Genomic DNA, 23,755 nt, shown 5'->3' with positions numbered 1-23,755 from the left:
GAAGGAAACTGACCCTGGACCTCCTCTCTAAGCAAATGTTATTACCACCAGGCTTGCTTTCCAGCAGGCATCAGTAGTACCACGTTCTCTGAAAGTGTTTCAATGAAAATAGCTCTAGCTGTGGTGTTTTACATTGAAACCCATGTTGCCAGTGTGCAGGGGGCAATGTTAGGACTTTGCCCTCAGAACTGAGCTGCAGATATGCCAACTTCTTGAATTCCAGATGAGCCAAGGCTTGAGGCTGAAGAGACTCTAAAAAGACCTACGTCTTTATAGAGCCCCAGAACTTCAGCTATCTCAGCAGCTTAGCTGGCAAAAATGAAGTTTACAGGCATACAAGTTACAGAGAGTAAAAGTACACATGAACCCACTGGGAGGTCGTGATAAGCTGCAAGGACTTCAATGTACACTTGTACCCTGTGATTAATGAAAAGCAATGTAACACTAGTTATCTCAAAAAGAAAGCAGCATAAGCTACGTGTCATTACTGTAGGGCAAAAGCATGCCTGTTTCTGGAAGGAAGAGCCAATGTATTGCAAATTCACTTCCTAGCTTACTCCACAGAAACCTGTATAGGCTCTTACAACCTCAGATGCCTATCGCTTTTCAGGCACTAGCAGAATTAGGCACTTGAACCCAGCACACACATACCATGTTAATAAGGGCCACAAAAATAAGACAGACAGTTTGTGAAGATTTTCTTTACCTTGTTTCTGTAGCTCCCTGAAGCAATGATCACATACTCTTGCTGGCTGGTTTTTCATATAGTCTAAACCATGTTTATTTGACGAACAAGCTTGACAGACAATCTGGAAACAGATAAAAGCATTATCGTACATGATGTGCACCTGTAAATCACCAAATGCTCAAAGACGTTCACTTCAGTACTGTTAATCCCATAACAGAACCTGAAATAGGCACTATTTTACATTGAAAATGGTTTAAGATCTTGGCTTGTCCTTATGTTCAACATGCTGCTCTTTCCTCCTCTAAATGATAAAAAGTTAAACAGAAAATAATCACTGAATTACACAAGTCAATAAGCCAACGTTAACAATCCATGAAAAGCAGAATAAGCCTACTGTATTACTGAACTGTTTAAATCATAAGCTTTTAAAGTAATAACTAAAAATAGTCATTGCTCTCTTGACAATTTCTCCACAACACAGATGTCTCAACTGTATTGAATTCTGTATTCTCACTTGATTAAAACAAGAAAAATAAAGGTTTATTAGACATACCTTTCATAAGTGTTAAATATAAAATAAGTTTGGTACTAACTTAAAACCAAAATCATTATTTATCTTACGAAAATTACTGAGGAAGATATTTTTCTCATTTCAGCTAACATTCTTTGTACTATGTAATTGCAGAAGCAGAAGACAACCATAAATAGTACTCTGAAACGCAAAATAAGAAATATGTAACAGGTTAAAAGGTTGACCACCGGTCTGTCATAACACCTTACTCAAAAAAAACCCCCACAAACCCATAACAACCCAACATGTTGTTTTTAATCCATGTAATTGTGTCATAATACAGTGTTCCCTTAAAAGAGTTGTTTAGGTGCAATCAGGCTCCATCTGTATTTGTCACACAAGGAACCTAAATGACTAATGGAAAAGGTAATCACAAAATTGCCCAACCTTTCCGCATGCCCTGCAGTGATGCCTTCTCCATGTCAACGTGAATTCACTTGTACAGATCATACACATAGTGGCTCTAGTATCAGGGATCCAGATCGGAGCCTTTGATCCCAGCGGACTATCTTCTTCCTGTTTGTCTGGATCTGCCTGAGAGAACATAGGCAGAATACCATTACATTCAGTGATGAGAAATAAGATTAATATTTATCAGTGATTATAAGTTAACTCTAATTATGCTGGAAAGCCTTCTCTGATAAATTGTCATGGTCTTAAATGTTATCTACTATTGCATCAGTGATGATTATAATGCAAGCCTGAAGACAGAGCTGCATTTAATTAGTTCAAAAAGGCTGTGTGACTTTCAAGCTTTACCAGCCTATTTATATCAATAGCTGCTATATTTTAAAATCTTGTCATTTAATCTTTCTGTTTGCAAGATTACCGAGAGAATTGAGAAAGCTGGTTTGGGTTTTTTGGAAGGAAATAATTTTAAATTTATGAAGTAGATATCATCTGCTCACTTATCATTTACCATCCTGTTTTATTATTCATCATGGAATGCCTCTTGTTTCACTAAACACCTGCAAATAACTTTATATTCAAAAGGGAACAAACGAACAATAATGGTGTGATATACCTCTTCAAGACTTTTGCTAGGATTAAATGTGATTCTCTTTTTTGTATATTCTTCAATTGACTTGGAGATAGCTTCTAACCACTCATCTCTTTCTGTAGCAGAACTGTTGGAGTAAAAAAAAAAAAGATCAATTTATTAACATTTAAAACTAAGCAGCAAGTGTTGATTAGAATTCCATTAGCTGTACTACACATTGACTTAACTCTCTTGCAATTTCAGTTTTATAGACCATCTCCAGTTCCTACTGAAACTGGCATTATTTTTTTAACTGTCTGCATTGTGTCAGTTATTTGTGTCAATTAATACTGAAAAAGATTTCTGTGTCTGTTGTTATAATGTGGATTCCCTCCCTCCCTTTCCTCCTTCCAAAACAGCCTGTGATTGTTTCAAGGCTTGTATGTCATTGCTTCCCCCTTCTCCCTGGACCCTTGAATAGCTTGAGTAATGCTGGTGTAAATGGTGCTCCCAGAACAAAGGCATGGGCCTTCTCTCTTGAAAGGGACTCTGAAATTTCAGCAAGCCTTTCCCCCCCCCCCCCTTCCCTGTGTCTCAGGGTGCAGTTTGTTATACCCAACCCTGTGAAACCCTGAGCTTCTGTCAGAAAAAATGTGCTGTCTTTTCCCCAGCCTTGTGCTCCTGACTGTTTGCTCCTACCAGGTCATGATGCTTTGAAGTAATTATTTTTTTCCAAATTTTTCCATTGGATTAGCTAACCCAAAGAGATAAACAGATAAGTTTACTGCATCTCTTTATCCCACAGCTGTTGGATCACTAATCAAGTGCAAGGAAAGCATTAGGCTGAAGTGGCACGGCACGGGGAGCAGGGAGAACAAGGAGTGCCTGGCACAGTGGGAGCCTGCAGCTATACTGGATTGCGTGCAATGCCAAAGCACTTCTTCTGGCCGTGGGCACACCACCACTTTCATATAATATAAATCCATGCTGCTGCTGCCGCAAAGGGCAGCCTACTATACTCCCTCTCAGCCATTAGGTCTTTTTTTCTCCCTTGTGCCAGAACACACACGGCTATGCAGTGGGCTGTAAGTGCAGTGTGCTGGACTGGGAAACAAATCCATATTAAAGCAAGCCATCAACCTGCCCTTCCTCTGGATCAGTTTACCGACTGGGTTCATCACGCAGCTGAACAACTACTTGTGCCAGCACCATGGAGGGTGCTCTAAGGAAGAAAGAAGCAGTTTTGTGGCAGAGGAACAGCTAGACCGCTTGTTTGAGATGTCATGCCAGCTTAAAAAGGCCTTCTAAAATTTAAACCAGGATCTACTACCAACTTTTTTTTTATTCCCCACTTATTAAATAGTATCAAATAAATTACCTTTTTTAAACCAAGGAATTGAACATGATGAATATATAAAAAGGAAAGTTAGGGAAGAAGAAAGCAATGATTTACACAAATTAGGTGTGCAACACCAATTATTGTTTAATGGCTTTTGTAGGTGAATTTGGAAGCTTTGATCATCTTTGAACCTTTAAAGAAAATACTTTGAGCCAGGGTTTTGAACTGGATGAAACTGAGTACTATAGAAAATCAGAGAGGACAAATCTGGTAAGGTAAACATGGGGGAAGCCTGTGAGGCACGAGGGGTAAAAATGATCTAGTGTGCACAGCAACAAAATCAGAACAAAAGGAGAGGAAATAAGATACAAGCAAGGGCAAAGCAATGTATTATTGTCTGTCCCAATATCTCAGACTGAGTGGAACATTTTGTTCAGTTTATTTACCTTTGCTTCCTCATCCAGTAAGAACAACTGGTCTGCATTAGCTATGTAACATTCATAACTCTAATCAACTCCTTTGGCTTTTTCAAAAGCTGGTTACATTTAATTAGGTTCCTAAAACTATATTAAATAATGGAATTTAAAGTTGGCACAGTTTTTGGAGATTAAGCATCCCCCGATCATGTGGGGATTGCTACATATGGGGCTGCTTGCACAATGAGCTACATGGCTCACACCCTAATATTTCACTAGGGAGCTCGCACTTGGTAGGTTTGCTAGTGCTAGCCTTTAGGGTTGTTTACAATCCTTCAGAACTTAAAAGCAAAGGCGGTGCCATCGGCAACTGAACTGATGTAATGGTTTGCTGCAGCAAAATAGGCAGTGTTTCTTCTGCTGTCACTCCCAGCCCTCCCCCACAGCTGGACAGTCCTACTGCTTCCCTCGCTGCAGGTCCAGTATTTGTGCATCCTTCCAAAAGTAATTTTGTTTACTAAAATTGCAGTGTTTTCTTAAGAGTTTTTAAAAATTATTATTATTTTTTATTTATTTAAGATTTAAGAAAACAGTAGAAAACTTTAAATGGACTGCAGAGAGCCCCAGCAATTGTTATTACTGGCAAACGTGTGCACTAGGGGCACGTCGCAGCTGCCCAATGGAGCTAAGCAGTTCGGTGGTCCCAGGAGGGCTCACAGAAGCATACCCCTCTTGTTTGCAGGATCAGAGCTTTAGGGCACCTCTCCCAGCTGAGCTAGTCTTGCATAAGCTATCCTTATGTTAGGGGAGGCGATGCAGCTATGTCTGCCTGGGGTAGCTCTTTGCTAGCCTTATTGAGGGGGACGAGGCCAGCTGGCCTCAGACCATGTCAGCCTGGCACAACTATTCTTTTCAGGACCAAAGCTTCACTTCTGTACAGTGCTGTATCATGCAGATGTGCTAACTTGTTTCTCTGATTAAGAGATTTCTAGTACAATACTGCATTGTACCATGTAAAACAATACACATTCCTACAGATATCCCAGGAAAACTGAAACCTCAACCCAGACTAGATAAAGCAGAATACTAATGCAGTCAGTAAAACTAAACCTGAAGCGACAAGGACTCTTGTCTAGGCATTAGTCTATACTTCTGTTATTAACTGGCTTACTTTTTATTACTAGCAATTTTTCACCAGCTTAATTGCTCCCCTCCCCGTCTCTGCCCCCAGGATCATTTCAGAATCTCTTCTTTGGTGTACACGCCACATAATGCTTATTATTTGAAAAAACACAGAAGTGAAACTTGTCTCCAATGTCTGTAAGATTAATTTGAACAGTTTTGTAATTGAGATTTTTACCACATAGGAGCCAAGAAGCTGTTAGAATGAGGTATCATCAAAAGGAAGACGCAGTCTGTATTGACAAGATACTGATTCTCTTCACATCCAGGATATTTATCAATAGGAACAATATACTTAATTGGGAAAAAATATATGCAAGCACCTACTGCTGGTCGTTTTTCACTTGTTTCCCTCCTACACCATGTCCTGGTTTTGGCTAGGACAGAGTTAATTTTCTTCCTAGTAGCTGGTATAGTGCTGTGTTTTGGATTTAGTAGGAAAATAATGTTGATAACACACTGTTTTTAGTTGTTGCTAAGTAGTGTTTATACTAAGCCAAGGATTTTTCAGCTTCTCATGCCCAGCCAGCAAGAAGGCTGGAGGGGCACAAGAAGCTGGGAGGGGACACCATCAGGACAGCTGACCCAAACTGTCCAAAGAGCTATTCCATACCATATGACATCATGCCCAGTATATAAACTGGGGGAGCTGGCTGGGAGGGGGGATCGCGGCTCGGGAACTAACTGGGCATCAGTCAACGAGTGGTGAGCAATTGCATTGTACACCGCTTGCTTTGTATAGTTTAATTCTTTTAGTATTACTAGTGTCATATTATTATTATCATTATCATTGTTTTTCATTCCTTTCTGTCCTATTACACTGTCTTTATCTCAACTCACGAGGTTTTTTTTCCTGATTCTCTCCCCCATCCCAGGGGTGGGGGGGCAGTGAGCGAGCGGCTGCGTGGTGCTTAGCTGCTGGCTGGGGTTAAACCACGACACACCACAACAGACCCAGGCCTCGCTTACGGACAGGTAACAATCTGAAAATCCTCATTTACACCTGGGGTCCTCAACACCTCCTTCATCCCAACCAAAAGCAACCTCTTTATGTCACTGTTGTGTAACTTAGGCCTCTTGCACACACATAGCTTCCAGCAAGTATAAAAATAACAGAGCTGAACGCTCTCGAAAGATGCAAGATCAACAACACTAAAAAAAGGCAAATCAGAGCAGCTTTAGTTGGTAACATGAGGGTAATTCCAGTAATTTCAATGTCAAGACAAAGGCATGTCACAAACTCTGCCCAATTTGATGCGAACGTTATATATAGCAGTTTTCCCCTATGGACCAGCATGTATTTCACAGGAGTTGCTTTTAATCTACCGCTTAATCAGTTCCTCAAAAACACAAGTCTATCCTGTTTTGTGGAAAATAGGTAGGTTGTACTTCAAGATGATAATCTTTTCACAAGTTCCAATGATATTTTACAATTTTTCAAAATGACTGAATTAAAAGTGAAATGCTGTTTCAAGTCAAGCAGAGATAAATCCACATTGCCTACTGCAATCCCATAAATGTCTTCACGTATCTGTGTGACACACAGTCACCAAGACACCTAAGCAGCACAGACCTGCTCATGTTACACTGGAGCAGAATCATACCCTAAACTGTGAAAAGTATCTTCTTTTCCTGATGTGCAAAAGAACCATAAGAAACATTTAAATTTGTTGAAAAAATACAAAAATACTCCTTTAAAGTCTGTTGTTGTAAGTAACTACTGCTCAGACAATTGAGCTACTTCCTTTGGCTACTTTAACAAGGTTAACCTTGGTCTACCCCTCAGCTAGAGATACTGCTATCTTTGTGCAGACATCCTCACGTCGGTATTTACAAGGTCACACAAAAACAAGCAGTCTGCCCTTGCTCAGCTTTGCTAAAAAAAAAGAGAAAACATGTCTGTCTTCATTGGTATCAGCACTGTCACAAATGTCAGAACACATAAAAGTCCAACTCAAACACAGTAAAAACAACAATCCACAAAACCACGTCTTTGCTAAAGGCATCTCGGTGAAGGCAGACCAGAGCTGCTTTGGTTTAGTGGCCATGCATCCTTTTGCTGCTACATGGAGAATTTGGTTTTCTGGTAAAGACAAGTACCATTCCAGTAATTGCTGCCATTTCCATAATTTCAGGTTCACTGAGATCCATTTCTTGTTTCAGTTACACTGTTATTTTACGTAGAAGACCAGGATGACTTCTTCCAATTCATATCAGTTACCAATAATAATATCAAAATTTACTGTCATGCTTCATACCCTGTCCTGTTAACACACTGACAGAGCATATCAGTAACTTTGGAAGAACAAAAAAAAATACTGAAAAGCAAAGCCTAAAATTAATTGAATTGAAACAATTTTAATTCTTGTTCTTCTCAAGGAAAGGCAGTGAGAGGATAATATTTCAATTTATTTAAGTTTCTGAAGGTGTAGCTAAGCTGAAAGGAGGAACCAAGCAAGAGTTTTATTCACTCAGATTAACAGTCAACTGTCTTGAGGACAGCAGACTCCCTACCAGCTGCAGCCTTAAGCCCAAATTGCTCAAATACCAGCCAATTTACTATAGCTTTTGTGCTTCTATCCATCACAATGGGCCGTCTTCCTTACAAGTCAGGGTGAACTGTATTAAAGACTACAAATTCATATGGTATCTGTGAAACTTATTACATGTGACCAGGCTTCCTTTCTGCCGGCCCATTTAAAAATAAACTTAAATTTTCAAAATCAGATTTTGAATGTGAACAAAAGTAAATTAGAACAAAGCCTACCTTATTTCCAGAAACTCATCTGTCATTCCCTCTATTCTGTAATTACTCTAGCCAAGGGTAACTTTTCATTACATAAGTGCAAAATAAGCTATAAAAAGCTTACGTGGCCTGCTTGAAATCACACATTTTTTAAATCATTATTCATTTGTAAGACTTACCTTGCTGAAAGAATGAAGGATCTCTCCACGCTTTCAATGTTCAGTTCATTCTGATACGCTTCCTGGGTTGGCTTTTTAACCTTCAGTCGAGAGAGAAAACTTGACATTCAAACTGAAATGGTACTTTTATAATTGCTTTAGTTTTACTTACTGTAAAATCTCTTACATTTTTATTGCAGAAGGGGTACATTGGAGAGAAAAATCTCAAAAGTAGGAGATCATACACCAGTCCAGAGGGCCCAGCTACACTAAGATTACATGCAGCCCACCATTTTATTTCAGTGTGGCCCCATACAAACACTGGAGACGTACAGGGGAATGAAGCTCAAGAGCTGTCAGACACCTCCCACTGTGCTTCAACATGCCCAGGCCCATTGTCCTCTGAGCACCTTCTGCAACTGGGCAAAAAAATGGCACTGCTGTTGCTGCAGGACAAGATGTAGCCTACCGGTGTGCCCCAGAGTGGGCATCTGCCCCATACCCCCAAGGGCTGGACCACCCGGCTGATCCTTCTGAGCTACCAAGTTTCAAACATAAGAAGTTCAAAAGTTAAGAGAGGTTTTGAGCCACCACGAGACATCTGCTGGGAGAAGAGATTTTGCAGCTCTGTCTGCGAAAGCTTGGACCTGGGCACCAGATCTGCACTGCAGCTGGACTTGGTGCTTTTCTCTGACAGGACCACAGACAAGTTACTTGATTCCCGAAGCAATGGTTTGTTGTTCCCACTAACTGTCATGTCAGAGACCGTGTCAATATATGGTGTGCATGTCTCTTATCACTACCCAGAGGGGCTCAGGGCTTAACTTTGATGCTTTTCACAAAGGCTCAGAAACAAAAGCCATATCTTCCCTCACAGTTAGCAAATCTCTATAAACCATGGAGACTTGATCCACCAGAAGCTTATCAGGCAGAGATGCCCAATCTCTGGGTGCGGGCAATAAAAAGCAGTTACAAGGCAAAAGTGAGGCAGTGTAAACAAAATACAATACAAAAAATAAGTAGGCAGACTATTTCAGAGTAGGACAATACTGGATGAAATGCCGGTGAGATGATCCTGCAGCAACAGGTTTTTAAGGAAACCTAGATAGCAATCCCACAGGCCATATTATGCAAGAAACGTTAAGCCTGTAGGATTGCTGTGAAACATAAACATCTTTAATATCTCTTTCCAACAATAAACATAATTGTGTTTTGAAAATTTGAAGGCCCGAGTTTAAATAGATTTGGAGAAAGACTCATTTTTACAAGTGACTCACCTTCATTCCAGCCAACGACAGCATGTTGTTGAGTTTATACATCCCTGACTGAACTGGAGTAGTATACAACAGGGCATCATTGAACTGTAGTATAGAAGCAACGCTTTTTAGTGACTACAGACTGTTTAGAGACAGACAATTTCAGATGCATTTTACTGGAAGTACAGAACTCATACAGCACTGAGATCAACTGTCCAGAAGGGCATCTTCCACTTCCTATTATTCCACTTAGAACCCAAGAAACATTTTCATGTATGAATTTAGATAACAATAGGTGTCTATTTATATCCTCCTTGTGTAAATATGTATTTGGCACATGAGTAAACAGTGCACGGATGTCAAAGAACAGGCTGTCAAGAAGGACAAAAATGTTTCTTGTGTACACAGCTATACTGTATAACAAACTACTTTAAAAGGATATTAGAATTAATCATTCAAAAAAAGCAAAACATTCCAGAAACTCGGAGATAGCAGAATTAAGATTAGCAATTTATGATTATAAGGACAAACTTATCCATATGTACCATGTGAATTTTACCAGTTTAAATGTGCATCTACTGTTTATTTCCTGTTCTACCAGACTTGGCCTCATTCAGTGCACTTACTGAACAGCTATTAAGATTTTTTTTATTTTCTGTGTTGTTCAACACATGGATCCAAACTTCATTTACTGCACATAAACACAGATCAGAAAACTGAACTGTCTCATAAGTTTTTGCTATGAGGTTCTTTGCAAAATAACCAAAAGTTTCACGAGCCTTACTAAATCCTCACAACACGATCAATGGAAAAAATCACTGCTTAAGTGTTTAAAGGTATAAACACTAGCTTGCACCTTTTATATCTTAAAAAAAACCCCAAAACCAAAAAAAACCCCAACAAATCACCACCCCAAAGAACAAAACAAAGAAAATCCCAGCTACAGCCACTCAAATTAACAACATCTGATTTGGGAAGTCCAGCTTGAGATAGCACCAGATTTTTGAGAGTATTATTTTAACTGATACAGTTTGCAGTTATCTCGGTGCTTTATATGCTACAAAGTCATCTCCAGAGCATAAGACAGGCACTTTCAAGCTTAGAATACATACTCCATGACTGCCTAGGGAAATATTTATTTGTACTACGGTAACTACAAGACAGGTTTCAGCCAGGACTGTGGACCAATAAATTACACGCAGCAACAGTTGCTTTACTATCTAAGTAGAAGAGATAAACAAAAGGTTCAAGTGGAAACAGAAACTTCAGAGATGCACAGAAGCTTCAAAACAAAACAGCAGCAGAGACAGGAAGAGAACGCGGCACTTAACTTCCAGCCCAGTGCTCTGCTCAGGATGCAAGCGGGCTCGTGCAGGGGAAGGAGAGAAGAGGAGGGAGGGAGGGAAGGAAACGTGCAACAGCAGCAGTGGAGTTGTAAGTTTTAAGATCTGGTACAGCTAAGTGGGATGGAGTAACTGTGTTAGTTTTCGCACTACCACAGATAACGTCTTCTCATAAAAGCGCTCAAATTTTAAATAAGCATTGTTCAAAACAGTACATTTTAGTGAGAAATGGTTTTCTATTAAAATTAGCGCATATGCAACAGCTGATCTCTCTCAATTAGAACTGAGCAAGTAGGACAGCAACCATCGGTCATTTTTTCCACTACCTGAAGTTATTAGTTACTTATGTTTGCGGTGTAATGTTTCAACCACTTAAAATTAGACTAGTGTTAGGCACACAGCAACATACACAGCATCTTACCAGAAAAAACATTCGTGGCTGCATGACCTTCCGGGACAGCTTCATCAGTGTTCCCTCTTTCAGAAAGACCTAGAAAATTAAAACAAGCAATTCAAAACCTAGCTTTTCAGGGCACAAGCCGTAGAAATGAGCTGACTTTTTCATCGTCATTATTATGATGATTATTATTGTTGTCATTACTACACTAGAAGCGCTGCAGAAGTTTTGGGATTCAAGGTTCCCTTTCTGAGAAAGGCTGTTCATCCTTAGGTTTCTCTAAAAGTGAGCGTGAATGCCTGCATTACAGTTTTCCATTCTGCACTGGAAACCACGACAAATACAAGGTTAAGCTTGAGGGGAAAAAACCTGCCTGCAAGATCTGGCAAGGAATCATATTCTAAAAATTGTAAGTTTTCATCAGATAAATGTCTAAAAAAAACCCCCACACGTATGGAGAGGTAGTATTCATTTGACTGTCAGAACCGAATAATTAAGCGATGGACCATTTTTCTTCTCAGTAGACACCAGCTTCAGTACTTTGCTTGCATATCATCTGTGCTGCACTTTTACTGCAATCTGCTGAATGCCATCTGGAGGACCTACCCTTCCTGGCTGTACAATCTCATGGTGTCCATTTAAACTGTACTGAATCTGCATGAGTTTCTGAAAGTTATCCTACAGGGAGAAAAAGCAAAAGGTAAGTAATTGCCCTTGCATCCATCCATGACTTTTTTTTTTTTTTTAAAAAGAGAAAAAGCTTTAATCAACCAGCTTCATAAGTCAAAATACTTACTCCCTGCTTCATGATGTCATTGGCATGGTTTGCAACTTCTATGACAACAGCTAGAGCATCTGAAGGATGAAGAATGATGCTTTGGTTATACAGAATAGTTAGCATTGGTATTATGTATAGCACAGGTACAATATTGCCCTTCCACATCATGCCAAGATTCAAGGACCTGATTGTACAGTCACTGCATTCAGGAGCACTTCCCACAGATCCCAGAGTCTTTGGATCGTGGTTTAATAAGTGTGCCCTAGCAAGTCATTGCTTCAACCAACAGTGTCAATCATTTCTTACAGCTAATCAAAACAGTCCGCAAGCAAAATTAAATTCTAGTTTCTCACACAAAGAATTACTTTAGTTTCAATGTCTCTACTTACAGCAGAAAAGTTAACAACATTTTAACTGAGACTATGTAGAGATTAAGTTTTTTCCATTTTACACAACTGCTTCCAGTGCCAGTCACGGAAGACTACCTAGAAAAATTATCCAAATCTTTGCAATTTCTTTCTTCTGCCTTTAGTTTTGCTGCACCTCAAGATAATAGTATAACGTTCAAATTTCTAAATTTCAAACTTTTAATACCAGAAGAAAAAAAAAAAAAAAAAAATCTCTGAAAGAGAAGAGTTACCAAAGACAAGGGATTTTATTAAGTACTGATATTTAATAACTAGCAACTCGACTGTAATATATGCTAAGGTGTAACTGTAAAAAGGGGTTACATAAAAAGATTATATAAATTACTAAACAGTGAGTGAGTGTATATGAGACAGAACCCATCCAAGGATCTTATCCAAAACCCTGTAATTTACTTAAGTAGAAAAAAAAAAAGACTCATTTAATTGAAAACCCGAACAACTGCTGTGATAAAATGTAGTCTCTAAAGCATTTAGCACCTTCCAAGTAACTGAAGTGCAGTCAGGCACTCCAAATAAAGGAACATGTGCTTAAAAGTCCCCAGAGAAGCCTACCAAACCAGGTAAAACTAAAGCCTTGGGGTTTTTTTCCAGATAATAATTAGAGTATTAGTACTGTAGAATGTATATACTTTCCTTATTGTTGAGTTCATATTCAGAAAGAAAGCACGTTAAAAGATACAGCTTTCTGAACTGAAAGGTTCAGAAGGTCATGAAGCCATATAAGAAACTAAACTGAAGTGTGAACAAAAAGCTCCTCCTAAGTCAATCTAAGGAGAATTTTTGTTCAAGATTTTCATGAACTGAGGCAATGCAAGCACAGGAGTCAAACAGTTAAAAGGCATAGCACATATCAAGCATCTGATCAAAATTTAAGTTTAGATATGGATGTCATGATGTCAACTGAGCCTGCTGAAAAATAGCTGGTGGTCTCCTACTAGGAAATGTTGGAGCTGCTCCAGCCAAAACACTCCCCAGCTCCCATCCGCTTGAAAGAAAATGAAGGGAAATTCAGCTAAATTCATGAAGACAGGAATGAGTACCTGAATTTTTTGTTATACTTTCCTTCATCTATCAGCTATTGTATCTATTAAAAACTTAAAATTTTACTCATTGACCTCAAGAAAGATTGAAGAATGTTAGAGAAAATTTGCTGGTTATTGAAGGGAAAGTTCCAGGATCTCAGAGCTACTTATAGAGCCAAGACTAAACAAATCTAAACAACAACATAAAATAATCTGTAGGGTCAAAGTCCATAAACAAAGTGGATTTTGGCAGGGAAGAGAATTCCAATTCTTATACCACTTAGCTGGAGTAATGTATTCAAATGAAGGTCATCAGGAAGAATTGTGTTTTTTGTTTTTTTTTTCCCCAAGAATACTAACCATAACCAAACTTAGCCTTCCTCCCCCTCTCCGCAATGGAATTTAACTACTAAGGAAAGTCAGAACTAAGTTAAGCTTAATTATCACAAGAAAGATCTTGGTGAGTAAAGATTAGATTTTCGTTTCTTACCCAGTTTCAAAGATAAACTATCAAACATGTCAAATGCATAAAATTAACACTGTTATTGTTACAACTAAGCTTCTGCTTTTATCTTTGATATATGGAGAGAAAAAATACTGTGGAAGGTACCACTACAAAAAACACAGGAACTGTAGAAATCACAAGAAAATGTAAAGTAAAATATTTAAGTTGCTTACTTTTCAAGTGGTCAATTATTTAATGTGCAGTGCAAGCATTAGTTTGTTCACAGCCATAAGAAGTGCAAGACAAACTTTTCTATCTCTTAAAGAGTCATGATTTAAAATATTTTTGGCTTATATTTTCAATATACTCAAACAAATATGTCTAAATGTCCTAAGAAAGATATTTACTCATAAATTTTACGGTACTGTATCAGCAGCCAAAGCTATAAGAAAGCAAGCTTGGCTCAGTGCATTGAAGGCACTCATTTATTGCAGTCCAATCAACTACATCTGCACTACCCTCCTAAAAGTGACAGGGGCTCATGCAAATGAAATGGAAACATCGACTGGGAGCATTTTTAGTACTGCTGAGGCTCACATATGGAAGAAGAAAGCAGTCTGAATGTGCATTGCTACACTCCAGTTAAACCAGCTTAATCCCAAACTACCATGAGACATGTAGTCCTGTCCTCTTCCATCACCAACTATTCCTTCTCATTTCCTCTTATCTCCTTTCCCCCCACATGCAGGCAAACTTGTGGAAGTCATTTGTGTTTGTGCAACTTGTGACAAGTCAAACTGGAGAACTCCTCAGGTGAAATATAACCCAGGGCAGCTCCTTGATCTTGTTCACTCTCACCACACGAACACTTGTCCAGGCACAAAGGGAGAGGAGGAGGCCAGAAAGGCTCGTAGCTGGGGGAGAGCAGCTGGTAGACCAGACTGCCTATTATGAAAGGTCTACAGATGCAAGGACTGTCTCTTTCAATAGCAGTGCCCAAAATATCTGCTTAAGCTGCCTGTGGAACTTCACTCTTATCTCTTGGTTTCAACTCAAGGGTGAGCTGATACGACTGTCAGCTTCAAACGTTTTTGAAACACAAGTTTGCAATCTTTCAGTATCTCTGCTGAGAAACTTAGAACTAAATAGAAAACATTTCTATTACTGGCTTAGCATTTTGCATGCATTTACAATTTAGAAACATTATCATATGTACATAAGCTGTTATTTCTTTAATCTAAACAGACATTTACCTTGAGTATCCCTATAGTCTGCAGATTCTTCTAAAAGATTCTTTAAATAATCTGTATAAAGAGAAAAATAATATAGAGATAGTTTTGTTAAAGAAATAAATGGCACCAGAAAACAGTAAAACCCACCTTTTTCCTGGAAATCTGCTTTTCAGGCAGATCTATGCCACAAATATCTACTACTTAATCTTTTAAATCTGTCAAAGTAATAACAAAATGAAAACTAGCGTTTCCATAATGTAAGTATATCATGATATCTTGCTTAGGAAAGAGAAGGTTATTGAAGCAGTGGCCTTCTCCAAAGACAAATGATATGTTGTATATATTATTCCAGAACAAAACAAGCAAGTGAAAAATAAGTACATACGTGCAATCATTTACATTTAAGCTGATGCAAAAAATTTTGCAGATTATAGATATTTGCCTGAGCACCTAACTTGTCTATAGGAGCTAAGGAAAAAAGTAGTCCATTAAAGAAGGTCTGATTATGATTAATATTTTTCAATAATAAAAGTATTATACAGCCTCCAATGCTCAAATAGGTATTTTTGGTTTTCAATTCTAAATTTAGTTCGTCAACCACAAGATGGCACCCTCAATCCATTTAAGTCTTGGTAGTTTTAAAATCTATTTTACTTAGCTAAAATTAACTCCAAACGTATGACTATACAAGAAAACATCCCCCTCGAGTTTCCATTCCCTGGTCGAGTGTCTAGTTCACAAAAAAGTACAATATCCTGTTAAAGATTAATATATATCCTCAGTAAAAAGTCAACCATCTATTCTCCCCAAGCTACAGCTTTGAACTGCTTAAAATTGAAAGAAACCGAATCAGAAACTTGCAAAGAAATATACATGTTAGATTGGTAATATCAACAAATACTGATTTATAATTATCTTTTAAACGAGGTGTTAAGATTCTGGCAGATCTACTGAAAACTAATCATATGTGATCTAGCAAGCTTTCAATTTTAGCTTCACAGTTGTACAAGTTTCATGTAGGAGTGAAATAATTCAACTCCCATATGCTTGCCCTACCCAAGTTCATCCTTTTACTCAAGAAGGATCAGGAGCCAATTGTTCCTGCCTTCATAAGATGTCTTGCTTCATGCATGCCCCTCAGAGACTGCTCAGTGTATTGTAATCTTTTCCTTATGCAAAAAAAAAGGGAATTATGAAACATGTTTCTGCAGTAGGAATGCTACAAAGAGTGAGAAATCTTGTCACAGTTAATGAAAGCTTTGAGAAAAACAGAACTACAGGAAGATAAATATTTGGCACTGAAATTTTATTTTTTGGCAAAGACCTAAGGGAGGATCCAAGAGAGAAGCATGAAGAGCAGGTTGAGGGGAAGGAAGAGGAACCGGCTGGGTTCTCCTGCAGGGAAGCAGGGAGGGAGCACTGGGAGGTCTGGCTGGCTGGGCCACAGGAACACCCACAGCTTCCCACTCTCCTCAAAGTTTTGTCTGATCATTAGCAGGCACTGGTCAACATGTGATCTTTTAAGACAAGTCTGACACAGCACCAAAACCTCCCCAGCTACACTCCATAAATATTGCATCCTTCACATCCCTCAAGATCTTGTGCTGTAGTAGCTACCAGGCATTCCAGTGCAATATTTAGCTGGACACATATTCCATTAAAAACAAAGTTCCTCTTGCTTCACCTCGGGTTATGCTGGTAAGAAGCTGGTGTGAGAGAAAAAAAAAAATCAACAGGAGGTATTTTGAAAGGAACTGAGAAGAGTTCACATTGTTTTTAATTTGGTTTAACTTGGAGGAACCTGTCACACATACGACACTAGCTGCGCCCTCCTGCCCTGCCTGCTGACGGGTGCTCTCTCAAGTCGGAGCTGTGCCATACTGTCCAGGCAGAGCACTCTTGGGACTCCACCATAAAGCAAACAAGTTAAAGCTTTACAATTGCAACTTGATCTTCATCGGGGCCAGCACAAAGGACTCCAGTGGGAACCTCCCATCATAAAGAATGAGTCCCTACAGCTTAGATGAGTCCCTACAGCTTATACAGAAATAACAGCTTCTTAAAGCTGCCAACCACACACTCACCTCTACGGGCTGGGAACAAGAGGTGAGGTGGGTATAATTTACTCATCTGCAAATGTACTGCTGGCACTCTAAGAAACTGCCTTTAGTACATGGAAACATCCAATTTAATATCCAAAGTAATTGCACTGGAAACTTAAAACCAGAGACCCAACATTGGAACTAACTGTTTCTTGGCATATTCATGCTTTATGACATGTTCCCCAAAACAACAACACTTCACATCACTCAAAAACATTTTTTGGATGGGTATATTCTAGCATTTTAGATCATATCATCCGTGAATAGAAGAGAGAAAATTAGAGATTTTAACATAACTGCATTCATTTAAAATTCTGTATTTAGAAAGGAAGTCAGCTTTTGCATTACAAGACTGAAGCAGCCAATAAAAATTACAACTGTAAAATCCTGAAAGTGATAAATACATAATTTTCATCCTAATACTCTCTATGTATATCTGGTAAGTGGACCTCAGTTCATAGCTAAAACTCTGCTTCAGAGAAGCATCAGAACAGATAGTCTCTTCTGTGAATACACACTGGAAATCCTGTGCTTGCAACAACTTTCTGGAGGTACTGGCTTAAACTATATAGACAAGCAGATTTCACAGACATGAATAACGTTACAGTAAAAATTTAGCAAAAATATTCCCAGATAAAATAAACACAGAAGTCAAATATTAAGGTGGAATGGTATCTACTGTCCTTGCCAAAAAAAATTTCGCCCTCTGAAATGTTAGTTGTTCAGACTAGGAAGACCTTAAGCATACCTTCAGAAAGGCAGACTTAGAAATTAAAATTTGGGGTAACTCTGCTGGATACCCCAAAAGACAACAAAAATCAACACAAAAGCACACAAGTACTGTTTCTGTGATGAACAAAATTTCCTTATGCCCTGCTTCTACCTGACAGCAGCCAGCAATTCTCTCTTCCTTCTTGCTGGGGGGCAGCGACTATCGCTTCTCCCGCTAAAAATTCTCTTCTGCTTCTTTAACTACTTTTTGTCTCAGGTTGTCTAATTTAATTAAGCTAAACTTAAAGCAATCGTTCCCCAACACGTAACTGGCCTCAAGTCTGACAACACTATTTCCAACCTGCAAAGGAGCAGCGTGCTCAAAGGCTTATTTTTCATCCCCCTCAGCCTCCCCTCGCTATACTCCAGTTAAGGATAATAAAAGACTCCCTCTCTGCAAACCTTACGTTGAGAAAAAGAGGAGAGAAGCTTTATCCTATGACAGTGAAGAGCCTGTTCATACTGGCTCAAGTCATCTACTCAAATCAGAGGTTTTCAGGAGGAGAAAATCACCTCTTCTTCATTTCTATTAGAAATCAGAGGCCTCTAATTAACCTCCCCCAAAACCCATCTAATATTTGCTGTATAGAGCTTGGGGCCAGTATGCGGAGAAGTGGAAGTTCACTTGCTGGACTGGAGAAGCTGTATAATTAAACAGAAACACAGCTGAGCTGTGCCTCTCCTTGGCTGATTTATGAGTCCACCTGCTCCTGCTTTTGTTAGCACAAAAGCAACTCCACTTCAAAGCACAGCAAAAATCTTATGATGTGACCGTGTAGCAGCAGGTTACCAGTACAAAGCTGTCCCACTGACACAGAACATCTAAATAGGAAGAAATCCCTGCTGACTCAGGCCTAGCAGCTTCGTTTCCTGGATTATTTTCGCTCCTCTGCTCTTACCCGCTGCCCCCTCCTCCTTTGCCCACAGATCCCCCCTGTCTTCGGCCTGGGCAGCTGCTGCATCACTGCATCTCACCCACTGCAACAACAGATCCCAATATTTTGCGTGTCCTCCAAAAGTTTTGCAGCACAAGTTTATATAGAGATTGGTCAATATTACACAGAGCTGCTGGGAGGTAACAGAGCAGATGGGTCATCCACAGAGATGTGGAAGAGTGAGAATCTCAAGGACAACAGAAATGAATGATAGACTGAACAGACTGAAAATGAAACAGATCCAAAATAACGCTCCCCAGCCCCAGCATAATTAAATTCTTGGTCCAACCTCTTTTATTGCTCCCACAGAACAAGAGAAAATTACTTTTCTAAATCAGCAGCCAGCATTGCAATCCCATTCCTGTCAATAGCATTTGCAGGTGTATTTAAAGCTGGGCAGCCACAGTAAGGTCTGCAGACTGGGAACACCCACAGCAACCCCCATCACCACAGAATGAGTTTTTTCAGGTCTAAACCAGCCTGTCTCAGCCACAATAACAGTAAATGATCACGAGGAATTCCCCTTCAACATCTGAGTTTTGTTTCAGTGCCATTCACCCCTGACATCTCTCACTTTGCTATGTATATTGACAATGGCATTTACTCCATCCTGATCCTCTGTTCAACCTTTTTAATTAAAACTTTTGAACTTATCTAAAGCTCCACTGATTTTGAAGTGTATAACAAGCCTATACCATGCCCTAAGCCAGTATCCTTCGAAAATAAAACAACTCCCCATGTGCTGTTTTATCGTTTGATTTCATCAAGAGTCACTAACATTTTCCCGTACAAAGTAGTCCACTTAATAAGGGGTTTTCCCCCTTTTTTCAACACCTGTGACTTTAATGAGATGATTAAAATGAAAACAGTCAACGTTAATAACTTGGTAACTGCTGTGTAACGCTTAAGTCTGTATCTCCCACAGCATCACTAGTCTAAGTACTTGCTGGGGAAACGCCAACAAGCTGCTACAGAGCCAAAAAAAAAGGTCACAGAGCATTTTATTTTGCAGTTACTACATAAACAGAGGCTATTTTTAAATTGCTCATCAAGAAGCAATGGCTTTCAAAAACAATGCCTTAAGTATTTCCAAATCCTTACAGGAGCCATCCCCCTCTTACAACAAACACATCTCAAAATACTTCACAAAGGAGGCCTCTATCATTGCCCTCATTTTACAGAAAAGAAAGCACTGCATCATGGAGATGACTTGCTCAAGGTCACCCAAACATGCCAGTGCCAGAGCAGGGTATAGAGCCCAGATTTCTTAGTCCCAAACCAGCTCTTCAGCCTACAATGCCCCTGTAACAAGTCTTAAGCACTTACTGGTAAGTGTACACTAAAAACATGTGTTTTGCCTTTAAAAGAGAATGGATTTTACAGACAAAACACCTGGGTGGGGGAGAAATGGAGAAGCTACTTGCAGAAGTTCACAGTTGCATAGACCTCTTTCACTTCCTTCTCCTAGCTCCAATTTTCCATACTACCTTTTTCCTTCATAAAAAAAACCACACAAAAAAACCCAAACACCCCCCCCCCCCCCCAACCCAAAGCAAAAGAGGAGCATTCCAATCCTCTAAGGAAATTACAGGGTTCTATTACCACAGAAACAAACAAAGACCACCACAGGTTTCATGTTTTCCAAGTACTGCTGAATATATCATCAGAGAGCACACCACGGTGTCGGGAATATTAGCACCTTGCTCGTGTATCTTGTTGCAATCGATATTAACAAAGAAAGCCTCTAAACCCATGCCATGTTTTTAAAAAAGCTTCACATATCTGATGTCAGACAAACATGCTTTACAGCATTGGATACAACTGCCTGAAAACAAGTTTCCTGGGACATGTGAAGACTGGCTTCTTAAGCCTGCAAAAAAGCTTGACTGTACCTGTCAACAGGAGCCTGTATTGGGGAATCCTCTGAACCGGCTTGAGCAGATAGTGCTTGAGGGCCAGACTAGCACAGCGAGGGCTCATCTGAAAGAAACACCCAAAATAAGTAACGATTCTGGTAGTCAAGGGTTCCAGCAAAAGAAAACATACCTACAAATAACTACCAATTACATTGGCTAAGTTTTATCTTAAAAAGGTGCGACTACCACAGTGTTAAACACTACACCACAGAGCAAGCATTTCTGTGTGGAAGACTGCATGCAAAATTAATCATGCGTTAAAAGACATCGGTAAGCACTCATACTCTGTGGAGTCAAAACAGGTGCTTTTGCTTATGAGGAAGAGAGGTGAACCTTTCCAGAAATAAAGGAAACACTGGTGGCAAGGGCAACATGCTCCTTTGTATCGCTGTCAGTGTCCATTAGGCAGACAGGCAGAGAAGACAGCAGCGCTCACTGCAGAAGTTTTAATTAATCCACACCTCAAGACAACACAGAATTAAAAGATCCATGCTTCAAACATGTTAATTATCTTGAGTTTGCATTCAAAATAACGTGCATCTGAAACACCGAGCCCTTAAAAAGGCCTCTTATCTTCTTCCTGCCTTTGCTGACTCTACCTCAACCTCTTCCTTTGCCTTTCAAACCACTGGTAAGCAGACAGAGCAGGGATTACCCAAGGGGAAGCCCATGTAATAGGAGGTAAATTCACAGTTTGTGTGGATCATGTGCTTAGGGAGCTTGCACCTCTTCTCCGGTTTGTTTTAAGGGAGTTAGGTAAAAATCTGGCAATGCTTTTAGGGACATGAATCAGCTTTCATCTGATTGCTGCAAGTGCTGGGTTTGAAACTTCTAGAAATACGCAGAAGAGAAAATTCACTTTTTTATGTTTCCAACTGAAATGAAACATCATTCCCATGAGCAAGCTACTGCCCTATGATGTGGCAGAGAAATCAACCTGGTTAAAATAGGACAGTTAATCAGTGCGTAGTACGATCAGGAGACAAAACTAAAAAAAGGCAGCTGGAGAATTTGTTAATGTGTCTTTGATATAATTTGTAGGAAGTGCTGCATTTCCTGAAAATCAAGGTCCTTTATCATATCTCACAGTGGTAGCCAAAATCACTAGTTACTTCATAAAATCTGAATTTACTTCTTTCCACTTCCACACTACTACGTCTCAAGCCAAGACTGCAGCAAAAAAAAAACCCAACAAGCAAATTGGAGGATAGTCTCTAAAGCCTTATGGAGGATCACAACTGCTGAAAAGCCACAAAATAGGATATATCTTACAAAAGACTACAGTACCTCGAAGTCTTTGACTACTGAAGCAAAACCTGCATTCTTCTTACACTGTTCATCTAATAGTGCAACATTTTTATCAAATTCTTTGATGTAAGTTGAATACATCTTTAAGTAGGGACCCTTTTTAACAAATATATCAGCAATTCTTTGATGTTCGAGCCTAGAAACAAAAAATAGAGCCATTAGAGCTAAAAAGAGTGTACATCTTAACCCTACAGCAAAACATCTATCCTTTTCACAGTAAGATGTACTAGTTTATGTTGTGAACAAAAAGCTTACAGTTCGGCAGATAGGCATCCATCTCAGTAGCTACTCTGCAAAACCTTACCAGGCACACTTCAACACACTAGTTTAGTGTTAGATGACAACCACTTAATACACAGTCTGTTTAAAACAGTCTTGAACCATTTGAACACTTTAGTACAAGCTGGATTTCTGAGGAGAGAGATCTTCAAATTTCAAGACGCAGTCTCCATCCTTTAATAGCAAGCATGGAATTACAGTCTTTACCCATTTCAGTGCCTTTGTCAGTAGGCTTTGTATAGCTGATTTAGATCCACCCACCAGTGTAACTGAGAATGGACTTCAATGGCATTGTGGCTGTCAATCAGCGCTGTGTCTGGTTAATAGATCTCAACTATCTTTAAAATGCAAACGGGTCTTCAGGACAGCCTCTTTTTCCTCGAATGAAATCAGTCCACTTATCATGCCCATGCAGGGACCAGAACTTTCCATTAAAAATGAAATTTTAAATAAAAAAGTGTGATTGCTAAAAACATGTATTGACATGCCTTCTGGACCCTTCTGGATACATCATCTAAATGGCAAAAAGTACATCTAAACGGAAAATTATCCCCTGTACTTTCAAAGTCAATTCTGTCATTTAAGAAGGCACGTGAAACACAAACAAGAGTCAAACCGTGGTCACATGGAGTCACATAAGCCTCGCAGATAAATTTCAACATCATCAAAGGAGTGGTATCCCTTTATTGATAGTCACCAGTGAGATAATCGCTCTTCCAGTTCCCTCAGGAGGTCCCGATTGAGTTCATACAGCTGAGGTAGGTAGTACAGGATCTGATTCAGGATTCTGTCCTCAATCACTGGCTTTCCAAGCTGCCTAGAGGCATGCGCCACAGCGTCCCGGAAATCCTGCCGGAGTACAAAGAGGACAGAAACCCCCCTTCCCATGAGCGAACGGCCTTCAAAGCACCAACACAGACAACGGAGTTCTCTCTGCAGACATTCCAGGCACTGCTCCCTATTACCAAAGGCAAGGCGGGTACCATCTGGGTTATGTTTCTCTGCAGCTTCAACTTACTCCCCTGGGACCGCCTTAATCCCTTTGGTTTGATGCTGGAGCTTTACTTTCTTGCTCCTGTATGCATAATATGGAAGTTGTTCATTATTTTTATAACACACCCTTAAGAAATGTGCTGGTACTACATATGAGGAAACTAAAGGGGGAAAAAAAGCTCGTATCTGCAAGGGTGTTGGCAGCCTTGAGTACCTTCTTGCTAGTATTTGGGTCAAAAAGCAAAAATGTATCAGATAATACAATCATTATATCTTATTTTAAAATCATACTAGTTTTCATAAGTCATCTGCAAATGCTCTTTTGGAAGGTGTGCCTCGGACAAAAATGTAGGATCACAAAAAATTACTCTATGTAGCAGCTCTTCTATATGCAGGAAAATTAACATCTAACAAAAAGATATTCTAACAACGTACGGGAACCATGAGATTTCAAATGTTAATGATGATCAA

The 23,755-nt window shown here is 39.4% G+C and overlaps 1 protein-coding gene across 1 annotated transcript in view; it reads right to left on the bottom strand.

The window, feature by feature from the left end:
* The window catches only part of FGD6 (FYVE, RhoGEF and PH domain containing 6), a 74,908-nt gene that overhangs the window by 10,502 nt on the left and 40,651 nt on the right, over window positions 1-23,755 (bottom strand). The window contains exons 6-17 of the mRNA XM_050902044.1: window positions 22,989-23,140; window positions 21,992-22,148; window positions 20,681-20,768; window positions 15,002-15,052; window positions 11,872-11,930; window positions 11,682-11,753; window positions 11,100-11,168; window positions 9,357-9,440; window positions 8,101-8,180; window positions 2,284-2,386; window positions 1,647-1,793; window positions 707-809 (exon numbers count right to left, since the gene is read on the bottom strand). Of these exons, the coding sequence (XP_050758001.1) occupies window positions 707-809; window positions 1,647-1,793; window positions 2,284-2,386; window positions 8,101-8,180; window positions 9,357-9,440; window positions 11,100-11,168; window positions 11,682-11,753; window positions 11,872-11,930; window positions 15,002-15,052; window positions 20,681-20,768; window positions 21,992-22,148; window positions 22,989-23,140 (1,165 nt within the window). The remainder of the gene's footprint in view (window positions 1-706; window positions 810-1,646; window positions 1,794-2,283; window positions 2,387-8,100; window positions 8,181-9,356; window positions 9,441-11,099; window positions 11,169-11,681; window positions 11,754-11,871; window positions 11,931-15,001; window positions 15,053-20,680; window positions 20,769-21,991; window positions 22,149-22,988; window positions 23,141-23,755) is intronic.

This window comes from Gymnogyps californianus, chromosome 1 (genome assembly GCF_018139145.2).
Source record: "Gymnogyps californianus isolate 813 chromosome 1, ASM1813914v2, whole genome shotgun sequence".
Taxonomy (NCBI): Eukaryota; Metazoa; Chordata; class Aves; order Accipitriformes; family Cathartidae; genus Gymnogyps; species Gymnogyps californianus.
The sequence above is the reverse complement of the archived record's forward strand: the minus strand, read 5'-3'. Positions and strand labels throughout refer to the sequence as shown.